Source organism: Ambystoma mexicanum, chromosome 2p (genome assembly GCF_040938575.1).
Source record: "Ambystoma mexicanum isolate Mex_15411 chromosome 2p, UKY_AmexF1_1, whole genome shotgun sequence".
Lineage (NCBI taxonomy): Eukaryota > Metazoa > Chordata > Amphibia > Caudata > Ambystomatidae > Ambystoma > Ambystoma mexicanum.
Genome location: NC_090923.1, coordinates 26,340,407 through 26,366,281, shown reverse-complemented (window position 1 = coordinate 26,366,281; position 25,875 = coordinate 26,340,407). Strand labels below are relative to the sequence as shown.

General features: G+C 48.3%; 1 protein-coding gene across 1 annotated transcript in view; it reads left to right on the top strand.

Annotated features, from left to right (window-relative positions):
* Nucleotides 1-25,875, top strand: part of STAB1 (stabilin 1) — a 1,160,316-nt gene that overhangs the window by 615,551 nt on the left and 518,890 nt on the right. The window contains exons 40-41 of the mRNA XM_069643183.1: nucleotides 13,419-13,464; nucleotides 15,644-15,723. Coding sequence (XP_069499284.1) covers nucleotides 13,419-13,464; nucleotides 15,644-15,723 — 126 coding nt within the window. The remainder of the gene's footprint in view (nucleotides 1-13,418; nucleotides 13,465-15,643; nucleotides 15,724-25,875) is intronic.

The following is a 25,875-nucleotide window of genomic DNA, read 5'->3' as shown; positions in this document are numbered from 1 at the left end:
GAGGCTGGGGAGCGGTATCCCAGGAATTTTGGAGAGAGTTACCCATGAGGTTGGGGAGAAAGATACCCCAGGAATTGGCGAGAGATATACCCCGAAGACTGAGAAGGGAGGTAGCCAATTTATTGGAGAGAGATACCCCAAAGATTGCTGAGAGAGGTAACCAAGAGTTGGGAGAGCGAGATACCCCATTGAGTGGGAAGGGGAAGACCCTAGAAAGTAGGGAGAGAAAGACCCTCAAGTTTAAGAATGAAAGGAAATCGTGGCGTGGCTTAAGGCTCCGTCGATGCGGATGCCTCTCTAAAAGATCAGTGGGATGCCTGGGTTCCCGGCCATTAAATGCCCGTCAACTGCTGAGATTCCGGCCTGGGGAGAACCTAACTTGCTGAGGAACACTCCAGGAAGCTGCAGGCCGATTCTGCGCCAAAATTGGATTGGAACCGGGAAGCCCCCAGTGGCCCATCTGAGGAGAACCGGCCCGGGGCATGGAAACTGCATCCAAATTGCGGCCACGGGGGGCGCGGTCTCGGGGCATGGGCACTGGACAAAGCAGCATGAACAGAATCCATGCCGAGCCCCCCCTCCCCAACCTGCCCTCCAGCGCGGGCTGCAACTGCAGGGACGCGAGCCCCGGAGAGCCGCAGCAACCACATCAGTGCCCCCACCGTGCTTAATCCAGCCCTCTCAGCCCTCTGCCCAGCAGAAGAGCCACATTTGGAGAGGCGAGGCGCGGAAGGGCTCCAGCGACCCAGCAGATCTGGGACCCAGTGGAGTGGGACCTCGGGCTATACCTTTGCCCTGCACCCCCCCCCGGGCCTCGTGGCTGGGGTCGCGGGGGGACGCTGATCCGCCTGCCCTCCATAGCAGACCCTGCATCCTCTGCCCAACCTGCGCATTGCCCGCCACCAGCAGAGGGCCCGCTGGTCCCAACGCCTGCCAGAGGAAACCTGGTGAGTCCCGCCATCTGCAGAGTCTGCCCCCGCTGGCTTCACCACTGTCCCCTCGGACCCAACAAGGCACGCTGGGAGTCCTCCCCCCTCCACGCACCAGCAAAACCACAGAGACGCTGCCCTCTGCTCCGGGCTGTGACCGCCGGAACCTCGAGGGGTCGCAGAGGATTCTCAGCCCACCTGCCGCCCCTCACCGCAAGCCCTGCAGCACCCGGGGTCGGCCCTCCCTCTTTCCAGCTAGCAGTGGACCCCCCAGCTCCAGGCCCAGAGACTACCCTAGTGGGGGAATTCATGCGCCTACAGCTACAGCCACCCTGGGCCTCCCCCTCAACACGGCCACACACCACCAGGACCTCGAGGGGCCGCAGAGGGCCCCCGGCCCACCCGCCCTCCACCACGAGTCCCGCAGTAGCTGGAACCAGCCCTCCTGAGACCTGCATCCCGCCTGCCTACCTGCGACTGGCCCAACAGCCCCAGCACTGACCGGAGAAGGCCTGAGGTGGCCCAATCTTGAATCCCTCTGCCTGCAGTGACAGCTCCTTAGGGCCCCTTGCATCTCGGTCCCCATGGACCTAACTAAACACTTTGGGAGCCCCTCTCCCCCGGCAGACACCAGCAGAAGCCTGCAGTGGCACGGTCCTAGCCCTAACCTGTCCCCCCAGCCTGGACCAGTCAAGCTCTGAATTCGACCCAGACCCAGCCGCCCACTCAGCAATCCGGCAGTGGGGAAACCTGATCTGCACATCAGACCAGACAGCTCTAAGGGACACAACGTTCTCCACCAGCGGCGCCCAGTCAGCCGCCACTAACAAGGGATACCTTACGGAGACAGCGCCCTTAGCCAAAGCGAAGTAGGTGGCCCACCTAACATCTGCCCCCATCTCACACCGGTCCCCCCCAACAACGGCCGGCGGATAGCCCTACCCAAGCAGACAGCGACCCAGACGCTAAGATGACCAAGCAAAAGGGTTAGAAATCCGCAGACATCGCCAATCTATTGCAGCTGAGGGAGAAACCCAAACAGCCTTATCCCCCCTCAGCCCACTCTTCCTCACCCACAAGAGCCCAGGTGCAGTGGGCCACTAAAGAAGATATCCATGGTCTCCTAGCTGACATCAAAATGGAGTTCCGCAACTGCATGGCGGAGGTCACGACCAGAGTGGAAGGCCTGGACAACCACGTTGAAGAGGTGGAACATAGGGTCGGTACACTGAAGACCAAGTCCTGGAACATACGGCGCAGATCGCATAACTACAAGGGAAAATCCAGTCTCTGGAGGACAATTCAGAAAACATGCTCCGCAAGCAGGAAGACCTTGAAAACAGGACCCGCAGGAACAACATCCGCATCAAAGGGGTTCCCACTTCAATACCAGACTAAGCCCTCCCTGCCTAAATCGGGACCTCTTCCAAACTCTCCTCCCGGACTGCGACAAGTCATTGCTCATGCTGGATCACACTCATAGACTGCAAGCCTGTAGAAGCACCCCGACGACCACCATCCCTGAAGTGATCACCAGAGTCCACTTTTTCACCACAAAACAGGAGATAATCACAGCAAACTGCTCACATGGGGACCTGACATACTAGGGAGCCACCATACAGCTTTTCCAGGACGTAACCGCCCCCAGAGTCCAACGGCAGAGAGCCCTTAGGCCACTAACAACTTTCCTACAGGACCATAAGATTAAATATCAGTGGCTATACCCGTCCTCGCTCCAACTCACTTAAGAGGGTCAAACGAGGGTAATCCACGCCCTGGAGGAAACCTGCGGCATCATGGGGAGTGAGTCCTTGACACCTGAGGAAGATATAACTACCTCCTTGGCAGATAAACCACGCAGCTCAATTCTGAGGCCTCAGCACAATTGCTGGAGGAGGGTTCTGAAGGGGGGAAACCCCTCTGCACACAATTAGTAACTAACCAACGTCTCTTCATACCGGAATATGCACTGTTGGCACCCGGGCGTCCCACGTAATGCCCCAGCCGAGTGGATGGACAGTCACTCCGGTCCAAAGCCCTCTTGGGCTAATACAGATAAATGTTTTTTATTACCTTTCTTGTTGGGCTGGGAGCTCTCTCAGCCCTCTTGGTTATTGGGCCACGGTTGGCCCTGAGTTGGACAAAGTAAAAAAACGGTTGCAGCTGACCTACATCGACATCGCTCCAATGGAGGACACCCACAGGCGCATGGCTAGCTCCCCCCGTCCACCCACATGATTACTGAAGGCAACTCGCAGACTCCCCCCGCCCCCGGCACACATCAAGTTACGCTACATCTCACTGAATGTTGGGGGCCTAAACTCCCCCTCTAAACGTAAGTCCACCCTCCGACACCTCCAGGACCTCCAGGCCTCGGTGGGATTCCTTCAGGAGACCCGCCTCTTACCGGAGGATTTCCACAGACTACGCTGCCGAGCGTTTCCAACACAATACCTGGCCACAGCAAAAGAGGGGGCACATTGATCTTGTTGGCGAAAGGCACCCCCTTTAAGGGGAAGGGGACACTGCGAAGCTCAGATGGCAGATTTGTAGCAATTAAGGGGGACCTCTACGACCAACTCCACACGTTGGTCGAGATCTACGCGCCAAACAATGGTCAGGAGGCCTTCTATGCAGACTTGGAAACCACCCTCCTCCCCTTCCTTGAAGGCCAAGTGGTCCTGGGGGGGACTTCAATGGGGACCCCAACCCTGTACTGGACAGGACCAGTGTTCCAGCAACAAGGGACTATAAGATTCCTCTGGGCCTCTGTCACCTGTTCAAGATGGTGGGCGTAGTGGACACCTGGAGGGTCCTCCACCCAGATACAGCAGACTTTTCAGTCTTCTCCCACGTCCACCGCTCTTCATCCTGAATAGACCTGATCCTTGCGAGCCCGCAGCTCCTGCAGTACATGGATGAAGTTGTAATTGGCACAAGGGTCTTATATGACCATGCCCCAATACTCCTCACTGCAAGGATTTTCGACCCAGACCCCCCCGAAAACACAGGTGGTCCCTATATGAACAAGTGTTAAATGATAAAGCGGTACGAGATGTGAAATCCACAGCGATCAACAATTATTTCAAGGAAAATCCCCCCAACCTCACCTCTACGGCAAAGAGATGTGAAGCCATGAAGGCCGTAATCAGAGGGGAACTGATAGCCCATGCGGCCGCATAGAAGAGGAGGCGAACCATAAGTAGAAGCCAGCTAGAGGAGGAGTTGGCGGAGGCAGACGCGACCCTAAAGAAGAAATGGACCCCCAATGCGGCTAAAATGGTGAGGCGAGCTTGCACGAAATTGGAGGCTCATTACGCTGAGGACACGGCCCAGTCCCTGCTCTGGACCAAACAGAGCTACTACGTGAACGGCAACAAAGCTAATAGATATCTGGCGAGCAAACTAGCCAAAACCCGCTGACGGAACCACATCATTGCATTGAAAAACCTGAAGGGTAGAACCCTGTATGGGGAAGAAGCAAAGCTACAGGTAGCAACAGCCCACTTGGCGGATGCGCTGACCTCAGCCCCCGCCTGTAAACCCTCCAGGAACAATTCATAGCAGACGCCCGCCTACCACACCTCTCGGAAACAGAGAGATCCGCCCTGGAAGCCCCAATCACGACTGAAGAGGTGGAAGAAGTACTCAAATCCCTGAAGCCTAGGGCCCCGGGTCCAGACGGCTTCCCACCAAAACTTTACAAAGTCTTTCGTCCCCTGCTTCTGGGCCCAATGACCGAGCTTTTCAACTCCTTCCGGGACACAGGGACCATAGCTACCTCTATGCAAGAGTCCACCACAATCATGCTACTTAAACCTGGCAAAGACCCGAAGGAATATTCATCATATAGACCAATATCTTTGCTCAATGTGAACGCAAACGCATACTCAAAGGTTCTGGCGAACAGGTTAGTGCAAGTCCTGCGACCTATTATAGATCAAGACCAAGCCAGGTTTATCATAGGGAGAAGCACTGTGGGCAACATCCGCTGAGCGCTTAATCTCATCGAAATTGCGACCCAAGAACGTCAAGGCCTAGCAGTCTTAATTGTGGACGCCACCAAAGCCTTTGATAGGGTGGACTGGAACTTCATGCGCCTCACATTGGAGGCATTCAGATTTGGACCTTTATTCCAAAAAATGATACTAGCTCATTACAAAGCCCCAAAAACATGGCTCTGACTGAACCAGAAGTTCTCGAGCCGATTCCCACTTTCATGCGGGATGAGACAAGGATGTCCGCTCTCCCCGCTGATCTTTGCCCTGATCATGGAACCATTCGCTCAAAGGACGCGATCCAACAACATCATTACTGGACTGACCGTAAACGGTGAACAGTTTAACACGTATCCCTGTACGCCGATAACGTGATGATCTCCATCTCCAATGGTCAATCCTCCCTGCCCGCTCTCCTGCCCGAGCTGGAAGCATTTGACCAGGTGTTGGGTTTCCAGGTGAACTACTCCAAATCGGAAGCACTGGGCATCATCTCGGACGTGCCCCTCATAGCCACCATCCAGGCACTGTGCCTGCTAACATGGAGCACCACCTCATCGGCCTACCTGGAAATCCGCCTCACAGCGGACCCGAAACGGCTTTACAGGCTAACTTCCCTCCCTTGTTCAAGGAACTTGAGAATGACCTTCAACGCTGGGACTCCCAAGTAATCTCTCTACTGGGACGGGTCACAGCATGCAAAATGAACATTCTCCCAAGACTGTTATACCTGTGCTCCACCCTCCCTATTCCCCCCCGAAACAGGCCTTGGAGCAACTACAAAGGAAGCTCACGAAATTTGTCTGGAAGCGGCACAGGGCCAAAATCCCCCGGAAAGTCATGACTGGGGCAGCAAAATGGGGCGGCCTTGGGCTGCCCAACCTCATGAACTATTTCTTGACGGCCCAACTAGCGAGCGCAGCTGCCTGGGCGGACCTGGAGCCCCCCCTCCAAAATGGATATGTATCAAGCAAACTAGATGCCAGCCACAGCTACACTCTCTGCCACATATCCCAAGGGCCCGCTGGAACCACAGACTACAGATGTTATTGACCAATAAAGCAACCCTGGAAGCGTGGTCATGGGCCCGGCGAAGGAAGAAGTTGCCCAAGGGCTTGAACCCACTCTCCCCGATCATCTGGAACCCTGACTTCACGCCTGGAAGGGAAGCAACACGCTTTAGCCGATGGACTGCAGGGGGCCTCCAATTCCTCTCCCAACTCTACGTGGGCAACAACCTGGTCAGCTTCAAGGAATGCAAAGATCGCTTTCGGCTGACGGAAAGGGAAAGGTTTGCATATGCCCACCTGCGCCACTGTGTCTCACAGCTGACATCCGCCTAGGGGCCACCCGGGATCTCCACCCCCTTGAACAGACGCTGGGGGAAGGCTCATGCTGGGGACGGATCACCAAGCTGTATCGCCTCCTTCAGGAGGACATCTTAAAAGTCAGACCCCCATATTTGTCTGGATGGGAGGCGGACCTGGGACACCCCATCGAGGACCAGACATGGGTGGAGATATGGACCAGAATCAACTCGACCTCCAGATGCGTCACGAACAAGGAATGCACCCTGAAGCTCCTCCACCGATGCTACTACTCCCCGGTGTGCCTACACCACTGCAACGCAGCTATAGACTAGAGCTGCTGGAGGTGCTGCGGCGAGAGGGGGTCCTTTTTCCACATGTGGTGGGGATGCCCGGTAGTGCAGGCCTTCTGGAAGGAGATCATACGGATTATCGAGAACATTACACAGCGAAAACTGCCGATGGAACCAGAGGTGATCCTCCTGGGAGTGGCGAGCCCAGACTGCTATCCCAAAACTGGACGCTCTGCCAAACTGCTTACACATTTGTTTCTGGCAGCCAAGATCACAGTGGCACAGAAGTCCAGACTGACCCCCAAACCACCAGAGCATCATAAACTGGGACGGGACGGGAGGGAAGCGACGGTGAGGGGGAACTGATCAGGCCTCACATATCTTGAGGGTAAGGGGAGTCTCTCCAAATGTTTAATGTTCACTATATGCTGAAACCGAAATAAATAAAGTTATAAAAAAAATAATGAAAGGAAACCCACAGGGGCTAAAGAAGAAGGTCAGAGGTGAAACCCAGACAGATGGAGAAAAGAAGGAAGGTCCCGCCAATATGCACTACACTTTCAAGAGCAGAACGAGTGGGAGAAAGCACGAGCACACAAGGAGGTACCAGGAGAAAGGAGTTAGTATTGAGAGAAAGGAAGGGCATGTCCAAGAAGAGAGGCTGAAACGGGACCAAGAGAGGTGTAGCCAGAAGCAGAGTCTACAGAATGGCCCGCAGCCTCCAGAAGCAGAAGTGCCTGCCTCCAACATCTGAGCCAACCTACTAAACGTTGGACAGAAGCGGTCAAGACATTCCTAGTGACCATAGCACTCCTAGAAAGCGATTGCCTGGATCTGAAAAGGAACCAGGAGCCGCTCTTGTGCCCATCTCATCTGGAGCTAGTTAGGAAGTAGATGACTCCAATAGGTATGAATAGAAGTGGTAAAAGCACCGCCATCTATGAAAAGACAACCATCCCCTGTGGATTGCAAGTCTGGGGTACCAGGACATTGAGACTGTTTGATTCTTAGTTGAGCGACCAACTTGTTTCAAGGAGCCATAAATATGTGTGTCTGCCTGGTTTTCAAACCGCAGAGAAGATGCTTCCTTTTTGTTCCTGAGTGGAATATTTTCCTTTTATTAGTTACATATACAGGCCCTTTAAATCCCGATTCACGTCTATGCTTCCCATTGTTCCCCACTCTGCTCCGTGGCAGTACTTCGATATGCGGATTCTTACACATGCAACTTTAGACATGAGTCCGTACATGTCAACTCGTACATTTGAATCCATGTGTGTACAACTCAACATATGCATTCCTATATGTATATCCAGGCGTCAAGTCCTAAAGAAAAAGTGAGGGGACTCATTAACATACCAGTTGACTGTGGCGACACCAGAAATTAGCAGATCAAGATGCCCTCTGAAAAAAGTCAGGCGACTCCATCAACCCGCACGTAGCCCTGTTTATATCACTACACATACATTTGCTTCCCTATACATTTATTCAAATATGTGCAAAACTACATATGAACATGCACACCTATGTGGGCATCCTCAAACATACAACTCTACATGTGCACCTACATGTGAATCGTCACACGTTTGCCTATGCATGTTAATCCCCACAGAAAATACTACAGGTGTAGTACTACAGGTGGATCAGTACAACTGTTAATGTTTTCCAAGAAATTACTTTGAATGTAACTTTTGAACAATATATACAACTTGTTGCGTTTGCTGCGCCCCACTAGATCTTCTTTGTGTTACATGTTGTTGTCTGTGTACCTCTTCTAAATCTCTGAAGTAGTGATACCACCACTCCTGCAAGGCAGTGTTTCTCTGTCATTCGGTTTCTTCAGCACCGCTGTTCTAGTTTGTTGTAGTGATGAATCGTGACTCCCAATAGCAATGTTTTTCTGGTTCAATAAGGTAGGTCAGCGCCTCTTTGCTGGTTTGTGGGAATACTTGAACACACTCACAATAAGACATGTCTCGCTGGTTCACTGAGTTACTCAGCATTTCTGCACCAGCTGCTTGGGGTTAATAAACCACAGATCCCAATAAGCAGAGTTCTTATAGTTCACTTGTGTTAGAACCTCCTTGCTGAGCAGCTGGCGTGTTTGAATTCCAACTCACAGAACAAGTTGAATCCACCACGCCTTTGAGGGAATTTAAACAGTATTCCACCCAAAACATGGTATGGAAACGGCTATGGTATCAGTCGTTAGTGACCTCAGATGTAATGTGGACGCCTGCAGATGTTCCCTTCTGGCCCTTCTTGTCAGTAAACACTGATGATGCCCCAGAAAAGGCGCTATATCACACTAGACCCCTACCACAGGTGCCAAATTATCTTAAGCAGATCCTTTGCAATGAGCAGCAGGGGTAGGAGGAAAGGAACAAAATTAAAAATAGGCCTTTGTGACAAAACCCACCTGCTGCCCTTTCTGGAATCTGGGAAGGAGGTTCTGATTATGTGCCTTAATAAAATCTGTTTTTCCAGCAATCGCTCTTTCACTAATTCTTGCTACGAGGACGTCTAAAACTTCTCAAGTAGAATTTAGTTCCCTTTGTGAATGTGCTTGAAAATTCTTTTACTTCACTAGTTTCCTTTTACTAGTTCTTGACAAATGCTTGACAAAGTCATTTAGCGCTGCCTCAACACTATTCTCACTGATCTTCACCAGAGCTGATTCTGTAGCTTTGTAAATGTAGTTGAGATAACTGCTAAGCTTTCTTTGCATGCCTTCCTTTTAAGGGAAATATCCAGTGAGTGGTGTGCAAACTCCTGGAAAAGCTGGCCATCTCCCAGCGTACTCGCCACACTGTTTTTAGTCACCATGACCATCAGTCTGGCTTCTGGCTTCAGACCAGCCAGAGACACGTAAACCGCTCTCCTAAACACCTGTGGGGATCTGCTCTCTAATCTTGACTGACTCCAACCTTCCATCTGTCCTCATCCTCCTTGACCTTTCCTCTGACATAGTCATTCATGCCATCCTGATCAATCGACTCTGTGAGAACCTGGGCGTCACGGATCAGGCCCTGGAGTGGTTGACCTCCTTCCTCCTGGACCGACCCTTCCCGGTCCAATTTGGGCCCTTTCTCTCCACCACCTCTCTCTCCACATGTGGTGTTCCCCAGGGCTCCATCCTCTCACCCTGACTCTTCAATGTCTACTTGGCCCCTTTGGCCCACCTGATCTCTACATTCTCCTCTAATTTTCAGTGTTATGCGGATGACACTCAGCTCTCTTTCGGGCTCCCCTCAGCCTCTGCTCCCTCTCGTTCATTCCTGACTGTCTATCCACGATTCAGGATGAGTGCACCTTCAACGATCTCTGCCTTAATGTCAGTAAGACTGAGATCCTTCTCATCTTTGCTTTCCCTCTCTCACTCTGCCAGCCCTCCTTGGACCCTCTTCCTTCGCCTTCCTGTGAGGCAAAAAACCTTGTTGTCATCTTCGACTCCACTCCCTCTTTCTCCCCTCACATCACAGACCTTGCCAAGAAGGCCCACAACCAGCGGCACCTCCTCAGAGGTATTCTTCCTTTCCTCTCCTTCCCCCAGAAGCTCACTGTCTCCACAGCTATGGTTCTCTCTAGGCTGGACTACTGGAACAGCCTCTTTCTCAATCTGCCTTCCTCTACTCTCCGCCCTCTGCAACTAATCCAGAACAGGACTGCGAGACTTATCCTTGGCCTCAAGCCCTGGGGTCCTATCTCTCCAGCCCTGTAATCTCTGCACTGGCTCCCGGTGGCTGTACGGATGAATTTCAAGACCCTCTGCATTATCCACAAGGCTTTCTCGGTCCGGGGCCCGCACTACATGCATCTCTCCCTTCCAAAACACCTTCCTTCTTGAGCCCATGGCTCAGATACTTCCAACTCTGAGGGTCAGACGCTTCTTCAGCTAGAGAATGGGGTAGATCTCTCTCCTCTGCAAGTGCCTCCCTCTGGAATGGCCTCGCTGCCCCTCTCAAACCTGAGCCAGACCACCGGAAGTTCTGGAAGCAGCTACTTCCTCCCTTGGACTGGTGGGCTCAACCAGTCCCACGAGGAACTGCATTTTGCACCATCCCTGGAAGAGCTGTGACCTCCATGACCTGCAATTCACCAATACCCTGGGTCCTGTGACACTCTGCTGTGCATCTTTACCGGAAGAACAAATTCGCCTGGAACTTTTCAGGCCTCCTTCCTGAGCTGCAGTGACTCTAGCCAGCTCCCTGAAAGTCCCTGCACCCGAGAGGAGGGCTGAGAAAAGGAGAAGAGTTTACTGCCGCGACATCCATCCTTCACCTAAGCCTGTAGAAGGCACCAACAAGCTAGAACCAGGAAGATCCTTTGCTGGGTGTCTGCTTCATGAGAGCTGTCATCAGATCCACCGAAGTCCCCTTCTTCTGTCGCCCAGACCAATAAGCCAGTGACCGGGTCTGCTGTCTCCTCACTGCTGGAACCGTCCTAGAGCAACTCCTACTCCTTGTAAAACCTACCTGGAGTTTTGCTTTCTGATCCTGTTTTGCCGGGGGCTGCAGAAAGCTGTATCTTGCACGACTTCAGAGCTCCCATAGAGATACATTGGGTTGGCCAACCCATTGTATTCTAATCCTGCCTTAGGACACTGATCTTTGGGGCAACCCTACAGGGGAACCAAACCGTCTGATTCTATTGTTGTAATTGAGTGCTCTGTTTCTTTGCCTATCCTGCTCAACACCTAAACACTGGTGGTCTAGGGCCCCCCTAAACATTGTGAGACTCTCATAAGATAGGGTTGTACTCTTTAGGAAAGGCTGGAACATAGCTATAAAAAGTTATCAGAAGTTGAAAAAGTTTGATTCTATGTTTCAGATGGTTTTATTACGTGATTAGTTATTGCATAAGCTATTCTAACAGTAACTCTACATATAATTGCCTTCTATGTGTGTTAATGTATTTTGAGTACTTAATGTCCCTGAGAAGATTAACAGAATGCCTTATGGTATATGACAAATGACCATTTTGTATATAACGTCTAGTGTGTACGAGTTTCCTTGAACCAAGTGTATGCTCAGAGTTCTTTGTACCTTCCTACAGCCATCCTCCTCATCTCATTGACTAAGCCTGGCCGCTCAGCCATTCTACCAAACCTTTGTGTGTTTCAGGCTAAACGTGAGATTTGGAACCATGTGCATCCAAGGTGGGCTTTTCTAAGTTCTGTCATGGAGTGTAAAGCTCCTTAACAAGGAGCTGCAACCGATATCACAAAGCATTCTGTGCTCATCCTCATCATCCTACTACCACCTATATTCGGAATTATGAGTTTAACGAGCAAACAACGTCATAAAATGGTATACACCATCTCAGACACAGAGCCTTTTCATTTCTATGGTGAAAAACGTAAAACATTGATTCTTTCAAAATAATAGAGTGTCTATAGTTCCCTATTACTGAAACATTAGTGTAATCTACACATCCTAGGGCCTCATTACGACCCTGGTGCTCACGTAATGAAGGATGCCAGTACGGGACCGGCACCCTTCATTACGTGAGCGCCGATTACAAGGTTCCCTTTGCGGGACCTGGACCAGACGTCTGGTAAAACCGGTTCCCGCGAGGGGAAGAGGGTGGTAATAACGGTCCATTTGTAATGTGCCCGTTATTACCTCCCTCCCCATTGAGCCCCATGGGGGCTCAAATGGGAATGGGGAATGGATCCTTCAAGGAGGAATTACCGGGTCCTCCAATGTTGGAATGACCCGGTTATTCCTCATTGAAGAACCAGGTAATGGAGCCCGGTTTGGAGGCAGCCTGCCTCCAAACTCGTAATGAGGCCCCTAGAGTTTTAATGTGGCTGGACTCCCTCTCTGCCAGGTTTGTTTCTCTCTCTCTCTCTTTTCCTCTCTCTCTTTCTCTCGACCCGTCTGTCTCTGTCTTTCTCTAGCTCTCTGCGTCTCTGCAACGGGACCTGCAATGACTATGCCTATCTTGCTCTCTTTCTCTCTCTCATTCTCTCTCTCGCTATCTCTCCCCAAGCTCTGTTCTCTCCCTCTCTTTCTGTCATTGCCATCTGGTACATGCTTCCACTCTGTCGCCGTCAGTCAGTGTGATCTGGTTTTCATTCTTACTCTGTTTCCATCTCCTTAAGTGTGTGTATCTCTCTCTCTCTCTCTCTCTCTCTCTCTCTCTCTCTCTCTCTCTCTCTCTCTCTCTCTCTCTCTCTCTGTCTCTCCCACCATGTATATGATCTCCTCTCTCCTTCTGTCTATCCGCCTCTCCCTCTTTCTCCTTCCATTTAGCTCTCTGCCTCTCAGTCCCTTTTTTCTGTCGCCTCCTCAGCCCTTCTTGTGTGTTTGTCTCCTCACACTTTTTTCTCTCCCTCGCCTGTTAATGTGAGAGCCTACCAATGGCGGGAGGTAAATATGAGCAGTCATGGAACCCAAGCAACCCAGGGAGGCACAGATTGCAGACTCCTTTTCTATAGGATAGGATATAATGCAGAAACAGCCGACTGAAGGGTCTCGTGCAATTACTTTGACCCTTAGAGAGACCTCTTAATATCAGTTTATAGTGGAATTGTATTCAAGGTGAGAAGATAGATTGGTGAAGAAAACAGACATGAAAACTGTCTGTTTCATGTGGAAATCTGTACTTAGAGTGATGACAAAGGTGGATTAGAGTTGCTCTGGGTAGGGCTACCACTGTTGACCACCCCTGGAGACAGAAATGTGTATATTACATGCTCTGAAACACTTGTGTATGAGCGTAATATAAATCAAATGTCATTTCATGTCATATAAGTGGCAGCCCCAATGTGACAGTACTAAGATGCCATCCCAATAACCACTTGTTAGCACAACTTCACCCGATTAAGATTTTCCTAGTTGAAATGTTTGCATCCAAATTAAGCTATAACACTCTTTTCTTTCCCAGATATAGAAAATGATTTGTGCAACGGGACCTGCAGTGACTATGCCAAGTAAGTGAAGTGGGCTTCAGCAAGATGTACGGTTAGAGGTGGTATGTGTGCATTGTGCATCATTCAGATATGGTGCAAACGTCTGACTGCTCTGTGTCCAGTATGCAGAATCCTACTGCACTGTATAAGTTGCATAACTCACATGCAGCCGAAATATATTTGAACCATTGCATACGTATTCACTGGCCAAATAATCACAAAAACATACTAGGCCACCAGCCATCAGGGCTCAGACAATGAGTCACATGTCAAATACAAGATGAACTGTCACTGACAAGCTTTTCAGAAACAAGTGACCCCGACAGGTCTGGCTCTACCTATCCATGCCACCTTATATGGGCAGGCATCTTCCCCAGACACTGTTCGTTTTCAGGAGCATCATCCTATCACTTATGTCCTGTCTTCAGCTCCCATTTCTGTCTCAGCTGCTCCCATTGGTGATCCTCCAGCTCTCACCCTGGTGTCAGGCTGTCTCATTGGTGGACCCCCATCTCCCATTCTTGTCTTTGCCGCTCTAACTGGTGGTCTCCATGCTCTGACAATATTCTCAGCCTCTCCCATTGATTGCCCTCAAGCTCTCACTCTTGTCTCATCCACTCTTATAGCTGGCCGTTTAGCTTTCACTCTTGCCTCAGCCTCTCCAATTGGTAGTCCTCCATCTCTTGCACTTGTTACAGTCTCTCCCACTGGTGGTTTCCCAGCTCTCACTCGTCTCAGCCTCTCCCATTGGTGCCCCCCAGCTCTCACACTTGCATCAGGCTCTCTCCTCTAGCTCACATTTCTGTCTCTCTCTTACCCACTGATGGTCCTCTAGCTTTCACTCTTGCCTCAGCCTCTCCCATTGGTAGTCCTCCATCTCTTACACTTGTTACAGCCTCTCCCACTGGTGGTTTCCCAGCTCTCACTCGTCTCATCCTCTCCCATTGGTGCCCCCCGAGCTCTTACACTTGCATCAGGCTCTCTCCTCTAGCTCACATTTCTGTCTTTCCCTCACCCACTGATGGTCCTCTAGCTTTCACTCTTGTCTCAGCCTCTCCCACTGGCCGTACGCCATCTCTTAACACTTGTCACAGCCTCTCCCACTGGTGGTTTCCCAGCTCTCACCCGTCTCAACCTCTTCCATTGGTGAACCTCCATCTCTCACTTGTGTCTCTGCTCACCAAGTGGTGGTCCTCTGTCTCTCACTCTCATCTCAACCTCTCTTATGGGTGGCCCTTAAGTTTACAACCTTCTCCACCTCCCACACTTGTCTCAGGCTCTTCCATAGGTGGCCCTCAAGCTCTCACTCTTGTCTCATTCTCTCTTATAGGCGGCCATTTAGCTTGCATTCTTGTCTCAGCCTACACCAATGTTGGTTCTCCACCTCCCACACTTGTCTCAGCGTCTCTTATTTCTGGTTCCCACAGCTCCCATTTCTGTCTCTTCTTATCCAATTGTCGGTCCTCCATTTCTCACTCTTACCTTAACCTCTCCAATAGGTGGCCCTTACGATCGCAATCTTGTCTCAGCCTGCACCAATGGTGGTCCTCCACCTTTCACACTTGTTTCAGCATCTCTTATTTCTGGTCCTCCTGCCCCGGTTTCTGTCCCAGACTCTTTCATTGGTGGTCCTCCAGCTCTCACTCTTGTCTCGGCCTCTCCCATTGGTGGTCCTCCAGCTCTCACTCTTGTCTCAGCCTCTCCCATTGGTGGTCCTCCAGCTCTCACTCTTGTCTCAGCCTCTCCCATTGGTGGTCCTCCAGCTCTCACTCTTGTCTCAGCCTCTCCCATTGGTGGTCCTCCAGCTCTCACTCTTGTCTCAGTCTCTCCTGTTGGTGGTCCTCCAGCTCTCACTCTTGTCTCAGCCTCTCCCATTGGTGGTCCTCCAGCTCTCACTCTTGTCTCAGCCTCTCCCATTGGTGGTCCTCCAGCTCTCACTCTTGTCTCAGCCTCACCCATTGGTGGTCCTCCAGCTCTCACTCTTGTCTCAGCCTCTCCCATTGGTGGTCCTCCAGCTCCCACTCTTGTCTCAGCCTCTCCCATTGGTGGTCCTCCAGCTCCCACTCTTGTCTCAGCCTCTCCCATTGGTGGTCCTCCAGCTCTCACTCTTGTCTCAGCCTCTCCCATTGGTGGTCCTCCAGCTATCACTCTTGTCTCAGCCTCACCCATTGGTGGTCCTCCAGCTCTCACCTTGTCTCAGTTGTGTTTCAGGACCTTCGGATTCCGAGCCCATATGCTTCTGCATTGCTGGATACACTGGGAATGGAACGCACTGCAAAGGTAAGGCACACAGAACATCGAGTTGGATATATAGGGAACAAAGGTGATATACAGATCCGAAATAGTAGATTGGATAGAAAAGTCCAAGTTAGCTTAGCCCCATAAAAGTCAAGCTTAAAGATAAACCTTTCCCAGAAAGAAAGTAGAGAAGAAAGAAGCCAGCAGAAGTAACTAACATCCAGGATGTAGTGAGATGATAACGATGCGGGCTGAGTTCTGCGTGCTCCCATTGTTGTTATAGGTTTGTGAATCCAGTACTAGACGGAGTCTCCTCTGTGTACATGTTCCATTAAGGAAAGGATGTGGTGACACAATCAAAGCTCTTGCCACTGTGGCTGGGTCATGGAAGGTGGCCTCGGCCAAAAAGCACTATTGGTAAGACAGCTGTAATTCCTTATTTGCAGTTTGAAGACGGGCAATTGCTGCAGGACATGCCCCCCTTGCAGACGTTCGCCCTGCCTTAGGAGACTCTGGGCAACAGCACTGTGTGCAGTGCATGGTCGCAGACTAGCCAACCTCCATTATCCCGAGTACCTACAGCCATGGCCACAGGTACTCATGCCACCCCATGTGACACACACACATGACATGGAATCCTTATCAGATTTTCTCAAATTCCGAATTTCTCGGGAGCTGTCTGCCCGAAAACCCCCTGGCACAAGTGCAACCCGCTACAAATGGCTGACGTGTCCCGCAATGAACCCCCTCAATTCCGTGTGAATTTCTAGAGTCTCCTGTAATTAGGCACAACTGTCTCTCTCATCGGAGCCTGACACATGAGGAAACGACGTTGCGCACAGCGTACAGTGAACGCTGTGTGTGCTCTGCCAACTGCACTCCGAAAAGAAATAACCACAGGCCAGACTATCAAAGCTTTGCACTGGTCCAAAAAAGTGGGACAAATTCATTTGACACCAATGTTACTGCTTAGATAATTAGAAATGGCACAAACAGATTTTGCCCCAATTTATATTATCTAAAAATGTTTTCACAAGGGCAAAAAGGTTGTATTTACTATGTTTGCTAGTAACATGAAAAGAAATGTAGCAAACAGATTTCTTTTTATGATATGCAGCAAACAAAAAAAAATCAGTATGATTTATGTCTGCCCCAGTGCAAAGGTTTTTTAGGTAATACTGAGGGTGACATAACCTGTTTGCTCCATTCTGTATTATCAAAGCATTTGCTCACTTTTTAGAACTCGTACAAATGTAAGATAATCTGATTCAGAACAGTGCTCACATGATCATTATCCCAACTTCTTAAGGTTCAATGAGGGTGCGCATTGTCTCTAATGAGAAACCTGCTCTCATGTTTTCCGCCGCAAGGTACGAACTCGAGTACCTTACAAATCCGTGCTCTCGGACATTTCCACGTCTCGATGCCCATGTTTCTTGCACTCTGAACCCGAACATTAAAACAAGCTGTTTGCCGCGTTTACTGTCCAGAAAGAGCAAGTTGTAAGTTGACTTTCCTCTCGCATAGCGCTTACGCCAAAAGGTTATTTTGTAACTATTTACAATTCCACAAATTCAAGTACTCACAGTTTCTGCATTGAAAAAATGGCCCAGTACCATATCTTACACATTACTGCGGCTACTGGTAACAAAACGTCTTTTTGATCAATAATATGTCTTTTCCAAAATACCCAAGCTGAGCTCAACGAAATAGGTCCTTCCTGAAAGCGATGTAAGATGAAAGGGACTTATAGAGCTCCCACTAGGATTCAAACCACTTATGCTGCTGATATCACTTTTAACCCGACCTCCTGAACCCTTCCTCCATCCTAAGAAGGCAAAGGCCCAGCTTCCTGTAAAGCAAATCTTGTTAAGACAATGATTGTGCCTATCTCATCCACTCCAATCCACTCAGCATGCACTGCCAGCTGTCTTGTACACTCTGAATCTCTTATGGGTGAAACATCCTCCCATCTTATGAATGGTATGTGCTAGACTTTTACCCTGAGACCCGAAACCCTTCTCGGTAAGTACCATTGTAGAGGTCGTCTTTGCTGAGGGATCGACATACCACTGGAAGTTGAACTTCGCTTATTTGTGTATAAAACAAAACCGGGTACTTAGGTTTAACTGGTCTGACGTTGGGGTACTCCTCCAAAACAGGTCCTCCTTCTCTAAAGCAAACAGTTACTCACAGTGTCTGTGGTTTATAGTGCCCCATGCGTTTTTTTTGGCTTTTTGTTGAGTCTTGCTTCATTAGTGTTCGGGAGATTGGTGTACAACCCTCTGTTGAAGGCTGTTTCACCATCTAACCAAGAGGTACGGCTGAGCACCCAGCCTCAACGGTAACCCAAACCTCTCTAAAGTATTTCACTTGTGGGCGAGCAGTCACACTTAACTCCAGGGAGGGTAAATGGACTGACAATGAGGTACAATAAGTCCACACATTTAACCAAATAAACAACGGCATACTGGAATACTGAAAAAATACACCCTCATTAAGATACACATAAGTACTTGGGTAAACATAACCCATAGTAAATGGGCACAGTGTATGCGTAAAAACAGTAAATGTCTATTAAGACACTTACCACCCCTATAAGAAAATGCAAGCCCACTCTCCAGTGATAGGCACAAGATGTATAATGTCAAATGGAAAGTGAGGGGAGAGAAAAGGGAACTAGGCATTAAAAGACACAGTATTAATAGTCAACAGAGGATCCCAATTCCCAGCACCAACACAGTCCAATTATTCCTAGCGACTAGGACATAGTATCATGAGTAACACAAATGAGTCCTCACAGTAAATGTAGGACCTGAAGGGAGTGAAAAGGGTGAAACAAACAACAACACATTCCATAGATGATCAAAAGCAAGGCTACACATAGTCTGTTAGCGCAATACCTTACACTTCCAGAGAAACAAAGCTACTGTGACAGTCAGGTCCTGCAGGTGCTTAGCTTCATTACACAGGGTTGGGGCTGGTGTGGTGACCTTCATGAAAGAGATAGTAATTAGATTAAGATTGGTAGGTATGGCACTTTTCTGGCATGGGGCTGAATGGGAGCAGGAAAGGTGATTCTCAGCATGTCCTTGACTGTTCTTATTCAGGATGGAGATCCCCTTACTGCCTCCATCCTTCCAGACTGCTTATCTGCCATCCAGTCCTGGTGTGCCTCCAATGCTCTCTGCCTCAATGCCAGCAAGACTGAGATCCTTCCCATTGGGACTCCTGTTCCCTCTTTCTTCACTTCACTCTGGCCTTCCTCCTTGGGATCTCCCCCTGCTCCTTCATCTGAAGCCAGAAACCTTGTAGTCAAATTCGACTCCTCTCTCTCCTTCTTCACTCACTTGCAGGACCTTGCCAAGAAGCCAACTTTCAACTCCCCCTCCTCAAAGGAATCCTTCCTTTCCTTACTCTCCCCCCAGAATCTCAATGTCTCTAGAGCTCTAGTACTCTCTAGGTTGGACTAATGCAAAAGCCTTGTCCATAATCTACCCTCTTCCCCTCTCCGTCTCCTCCAGAATAGGGCTGCGAGACTTATCCTTGGCATCAAGCCCAGGGACCACATCTCTCCAGCACTTAAATCTCTCCACTGGCTACCGGTTGCTGAAAATATCAAATTCAAATCCCTCTGCATCATGCATAAGGCTGTATGGGGCCGGGGACCACACTATCTACAACTCTCTCTCTCACCAAATATTCTCCCTCCAGATGTATGCCCTCTTCCGGCGCCAACTATCTGCGTGTCAAGCGCATCTCTAAACAGCAAGCTGGTGGCAAATCTCTTTCCTCAGCTGGCTCCCTCCTCTGGAACAGCCTGTCAGGGTCCGGCTTGACTGAATTCCACAGAAACTGATGCTGCCCCCACAGACCCTCACCAGGAGTTCACCTCTCAACCCTAAAGTAAAAGCTGAGCTGAGAACCCCAAGAAAGGGAAAGGGGAATTTGGAGAAAATAACAACGGAGACACTGCAGCCCTGCAACCTTCTGGTAGGCTCTGGTATCTGTAGTAAACAAATACACTTGGTTACTTAAACGTTAATGTAAACTTCTTTTCTTAAATTGTTTTTAAACAAACTCTAACCTCTTTACCTCTTAAACCTCTGTTTAAGACTTAGAGGTTAATTATCTGTATTGAATATCTTTTAGACTATTATCATGCTTTAATACATATTGTCACTAGCCATTCAAGTCTCTTTTGTATCCAAAAGTAATGACCCTTGCAAGCACCTTACAGACTTAGATATTCTTCTTAGCTTTTAAAGTTCATTTAACTCTAAGAAGTTTGCGCTTTAAATGCTTTTGCAAAATGCAGTCTTTCTTTGAAGTATTGAATTCCCATTTGCGTGAAAATTACATTAAATAGAAACTCATGAACTTTCTTGAATGTTGCTCTTCATCTGCGTGTGAATCTTTTCTTTTTTTACACATACGAACGTATAGTTACTTTCTTGACGCGCGTTTGCAATTAACATGCGAAATCACAAGACGTGAAAAATTGTACTCGCGCAGAAAAATCACACGCGCATCTTAACAAATACACGCATGCGTGAAAACACGTGTACGCGCTAAAAAAACAACTCACGCTACGTTAAAATGGGCTCGCGCTCTATCGCAACCGAACACACGCGGTTATACACGACGTCACCCACGTGAAAATTGTACACGCGCTAAAAACAACTTGCGCTTAGTTAATATGGACTTGCGCTCTATCGCAACCCCACACGCGCTATCTTACGCAACGTCACTCACGTGAAAATTGTGCTCGCGCTAAAAAACTACTTGCCCTATTCATTAGGACACGCGCTCTATCGCTCTGCATACCCGCGCGCTACCATAACGACGTTACTGAAGTCACGAGAACTTGCGCACGCGTTAAGCAATCTTGAAACACATTTCACGCAGTTAACAACTTTTAAACTTGAGCGCACAGTCTTTACACTTGTTTCCTTATTGAATAAAAACTGTAAAACGTCTTTTCTCTCGATTAACCTTAAAACTGGTAAACACTTTAAGTTTCTTAGAAATAAAGTTGGTACCCTTTAGTGCGCTCCTTGGAAAGAATTACTCAATCACTTGGTTATGTTAATTCCAATTTGTTTATTCAGTATAGGTTCTGGATACTCCATACACTTAAAGTTTCAATAAACAAACTTTGTCTCCCAAATTGTCTCCCAACACGTGTTTCCCCATGACTTTAGCCACGGTTCCTCAGGGGAGATTCCTTGTCATGTTTCTCATAATTCTGATTCAGTATTGATTGGTATTCAATTTTCTCTCTCATCGGCTCTCTATTTGTCTTCCTTTTGTTCTTTTCCCTTTTTTTTTCCTTTTTTTCTTTTTTTCTTTTTTCCTTTTTTTCCCTTGTGTGTAGATTCTTGTGGATTCAAAGATGTTCCTTTCTCTCGGTACGATTGCCTCTGTGCATCCGTGGTTTACTTTAAGTTTCTTATAAAAAATGGAAGTTCATTGAAAAAATCTTTAGGCTTTTAAAAGGAACAATCCCACCTGATGTCTTCTTTTTCACTCTGGCTCAGCAAACGATTTTTCTTACTTCTTTTGTAAATCTTCTGAACTCTGAAAAGCCTTATTTAAGGAGCTTAACTAAAGTACAACCGGCCACTGAATTACTATGGATGAAAGGCAGTTTAGAATCTAGCTCACTTCCCAAGAATCAAACCCATTATCCTTTCCACCAATCAGACAAACCAAACATACCATTGTCCCTTTAACCAATCAGATTAAGTTTCTTTCTCTCCATCTTGACTTGGGCAACCTTAATTCTATGTACAAACTCTTTCTGATTACTACTCCAGCCAGCCCTGACACAGCCTACTCTTTCCTCTGCGTCTTGAGACGGCTCTCCTCAAATTCTGGAAGATCCTCAAGGCTTTCCTTTTCACCTCATCCCCCCCCTCCCTCCCTACCTTGTAAAACCCCTCAGTCGCTGAGTTTGGTGACCAGGGCCCTCATGTGTCCTTCTGGGTCCTGGTTTCTCTCCCCCAATCGCCTTCAACCTCCGACCACTCCCAGCACTTGCCTCTTGGAGCCCACTAGCCTGTCTCACAGGCTTGCACTTATCGTACTGGCAATTGGACCAATCTTACCAAGTGATCTCTGCCAGGTACTTAGCAGCTGCAAAGGTACCCCATTGCAATTCCCGCTGTGGAACCTCTAGCACTTACCCCCTCCCTCGTCCCTTCTCTCTATCTGCACTTGCACTTTCTGAATGCTCACAAGGCCTAGTAGAACTGCTTCTTTCTTTTTTTTTCATTGTAATTATATTTGCCTTTCACCCGCATGTTCCCACCCTTGCCCTGTGGGCACTTTAAAACACAATTTATTTGATTTATAAGTGCCTTACAAATGCACAATAACTAAATAAATACATTTCCCACGCCACAAGGGAGGTGTGGGAACTGAGAAGTCAGAATCGTCAAACAGTTAGGTTGCAATCAGCATACTGAAACTGCCTTTCGTCAGTTAATTTCCAGGAGCCAGGTCTTGTTTCTTAGGGACTTCGTATAGGGCAAATAAGGTGAAAGTTTCAGCATAATGCGAGTTGGACTACTCCTCTAATCGGGAGTCAATTATTCTCCACGGTAAAAGCGCAGGGTCATAGTTTTCACAGTTGTTTTAACTGAGAGATTAGGACTCCATTGGCAAATCCTCTAAAGACTTACATGTTTGGGAACTCTTGAGCAGATCTCCACCTCTCAATTCACCACTTTTCAACGTAAAAAGTTAAATTCATGAGTGTCAGTGTTGGAAGCACACAGCCGATGCACTGACTAGCGATCAGCGTCTCTTTGTGTTATGCCCAGCTCTCTGCGCACTTCTGTTTCACAGCTCACTGTTTTGGGAAAAAACTAGTAGCGTCTGCAAGGGTCGAGGACCAGTGCTGATGAGCTTTCATGCTGAAAGCCAGGAAGCTCCCACTGATCCCTGCCAAAGTCTCAGCACGAATCGGTACCAAACCAAAACTCCAGAAAGATACTTTCATGTACGTAAACCCAACGAGAAGGACACTGATTATTGAGAAACGTCGAGCAGACTGTAAATAGTTTACAAAGAGAAAGAAATTGAACTACATTTGCCCAAAGAGATAATGAAGAAAGGAAAAGACTTACATAGCTTCTCGTGAGTTCCACCAGGAAATACTAAGGAGCGACAAATGGAAAGCAGTAGTTATAGTTCGGGATAGGTAGTATAGTCTAATAGTGCCTACAGTTGGTTTATTTAAAAAGAAAAATAAAAGAGGCTAGGACACTCAAAACACTTCCAAAAGCTCTCTTCAGGAGCTGGAGCTCCTGTCAGCCTTGTCAGAATGTCCCTAGCAGGGGAAGACTAGTCAGTTCCTCCCGCGGTATCACTGGTAATGGAGTGTATCAGGGAGGGATCCAGGTGAAGAGATCTTCAGAAAAGCAGGAATAGTTTAGTTACTTACCTTGTTGTTTCTGAGAGGGACATTGTGTTCTTTTTTATTTTATCCATTTCTCCTTACACAAAGGTGTTGTGTCTTCAGCTGGAGTTAAAACTAATTGTAGACAGAATGCCAAGGGGTATTGTAGAATTCAACATCTTCTGCGGATTGGGGTTTGCTGTGACCTGGCAGTGAGACCAAAAATATATGCATTATAATCAGGCATTCCCATAGGCAAAAGTGTAATACAGACATCACAAATACACCTCAAATCTCTTGTGTTTACTAAAGTGCCATTCTTTGGCCTAAAACCCACTGGGCTAAAAAAAAACTACAGGAAACACATCCAAAGATTGGCTAAGTACCTTCAGAATCAGTTTGAAATAGTTTTATATGAGTAAAAATGTCTCCATAAGAATAAAAGGGACAAAGTCATTAGGCAAATACGTGGTTACTAGCTGTCCCTGGCGTAACATACGCTGTTCTACCATATCTTAAAGGCCAATATTGGTAGGTAATTCATAGGGTCACTTCTGTCCCCCTTCTGAAATGTCAGAATTATCACTGATCGCTTCCAGGAAGGGGGCGTAGGTCCCTGTGACTTATTAATGGTCGTTGAAAAGACTAAACATATAGGAAACTGTCTTCTTTTGAATTTGAAAGGCATATTTGTATCAGATGGAATGAGAGGAATGTGCGGTATAAGAACTGTATCTAAGTTTAATCCATCAATTACATGGGCCTCTACGATGTGTCCTTGTAGACGCTTAATTGTCAACCTTGTTCCATTGCAGAGTCCCTGTGATGTCATAAGATTGCATGGTAGCATAATTGCAGCACCAACTTTCAGTTTTAGCTCGTGAGGAGGCATTCGTCCTACAACATTTTGCTGTTTAGAGACAGATATGTTGAGCCGTTAATTATCTGTTCATTGACACTTGGACTGCCCTGCCCTGTGTGAAGTGAAGTGGGGGTTGATAGAAGTAACTTGAAATTATTCTGTATTTTTGTGATAGTACAAGGTGAAGGTGACAGCGTAGAACCATGCTCATTCTGTTTGTTAAAATGATAGCTGTTGTTAAAGTGGAAGGGCACACAATGGTGTACTTTGCTATTTGGACAGCAGAGGGCAACCTAACTTTGATAAATTGCCTCAGCTGAGTACGGAAACATACCTAAGCGTTTTATATATATAGATGGGGAAAAAGAGGTAAGTCCCAGTTCTCACCTACAAGTGTGGATATGCTGGCTAACAGGGATGCCGCAGCACACCCTAAAGAAGAGCTCCAGTGTCAGGTTTGAGATCCAACAGCCCCAAGAAGACATGCAGCAAAGCAAAATTCAGCCCCCATGTGAGTCAATGGGAAATCATGTTTGAAAGCGACCTGCAGAACCCAACCATGACAGACCACGGGGACCCCTTGGAGTAAGTATCTTCAATAACCCTCTTACCCAGGGCCCAATTGCAAGTATTCATGATGATGGTTTCCTAAATAGTTGGCCCATGAAGCCCAAAAGAGCCTGTTGAATACAATTCAGATGCAGTTGACATGATCCGAACGGCCAGGGACTTGAACCACAGACCAGCAACAGCCCAGGCGACAGAAAAGAAGAAGTATCGCCCTTCCTAGGTGTGTGACCCTGAAGTCAAAAGTGGAACAAGCAGCCAAGATGGCGCCAGACAGATGGAAGAAACCAGTAAAGCAGTTTCTAGTGGCTCGAATAACAAAGAGATAAGGCAGGGTATTGTTGTCTCAACACCCGTCCAGGCAATGGCAGCTCCCAACACCAAGTGGGAGATGCAGGCAGTAAAAACATGAAGCAGCTATAGAACGGTCTAGAAGATGGTCCCATTATGGGACAACCAGCAAGGAAGACCGGTGGAAAAAGAGAACAGCCTAGGAAGGACGACCAGCAGCCAAAGATCCGAACCAGAGCTAAGCCCAGTACAGCGGATCCAGCCATATGGCCATATCTGATCCTATAAATGCAACAACAGCCCAAAGAAGGCAAAATCCACCAACAGGTAAGCAAACTACCTACCTTCCAGGAAAAGTCCAGCACAAGTAAGTGCAGGTTCAGGGGCTCCCCTAGATAGCCCACACACAAAGGTGCCAGCCTAAGCCACGCAGTATTCACAACAAAAGCTTAAAAACAAAGTGCTAGGCAGCCAGCTGATCAGGTGCACCCCTAAATGCACCAATAACCCAGGATCACCCCCACAGGATGTGAGATGGCCAGGTAATGCCTGGGACAGGTTCACACCAGGCCAAATCACTCTAAAGCGTGCATGGCTGAGCTCATGATTCCGCAGTCAAAGCATTGGCCCAAAAACAAAATGGCCAAGAGCAGGACATAAAAAAACACATGTAAGGTACATTGGGCTACTAATGTTGTAAATCGACTTGCACCATTGGTGAAGCCAAAACTAAAATACAGCTGACACCAGCCTACTCCCCAAAACCTAGTTTAGGTTATGGGGCACTTTGCAGAAGACCAACAGACCACAAGACATGGGTGTGATATGAGTCTCAACTGGCTTTATTTTTTTCAGGGTGGGTATGGGAGTAAGGCCTGTAGAACTTGGGGATTTCCCTCTAATAAAAGTATGTACTGTTCTCTGAGCAAAGGTGGAGGAAGGCAAGTGGCAGGGTTTGCCTATCTGGTAAGGATAGTGGCCTCACATAGATTCTCCCACTAATCTTGCAATCTTCCTCCAGTGTTGTAGTGCCTTTCATGCTTCTTGACAGTCTCAGGGTTATAGAACT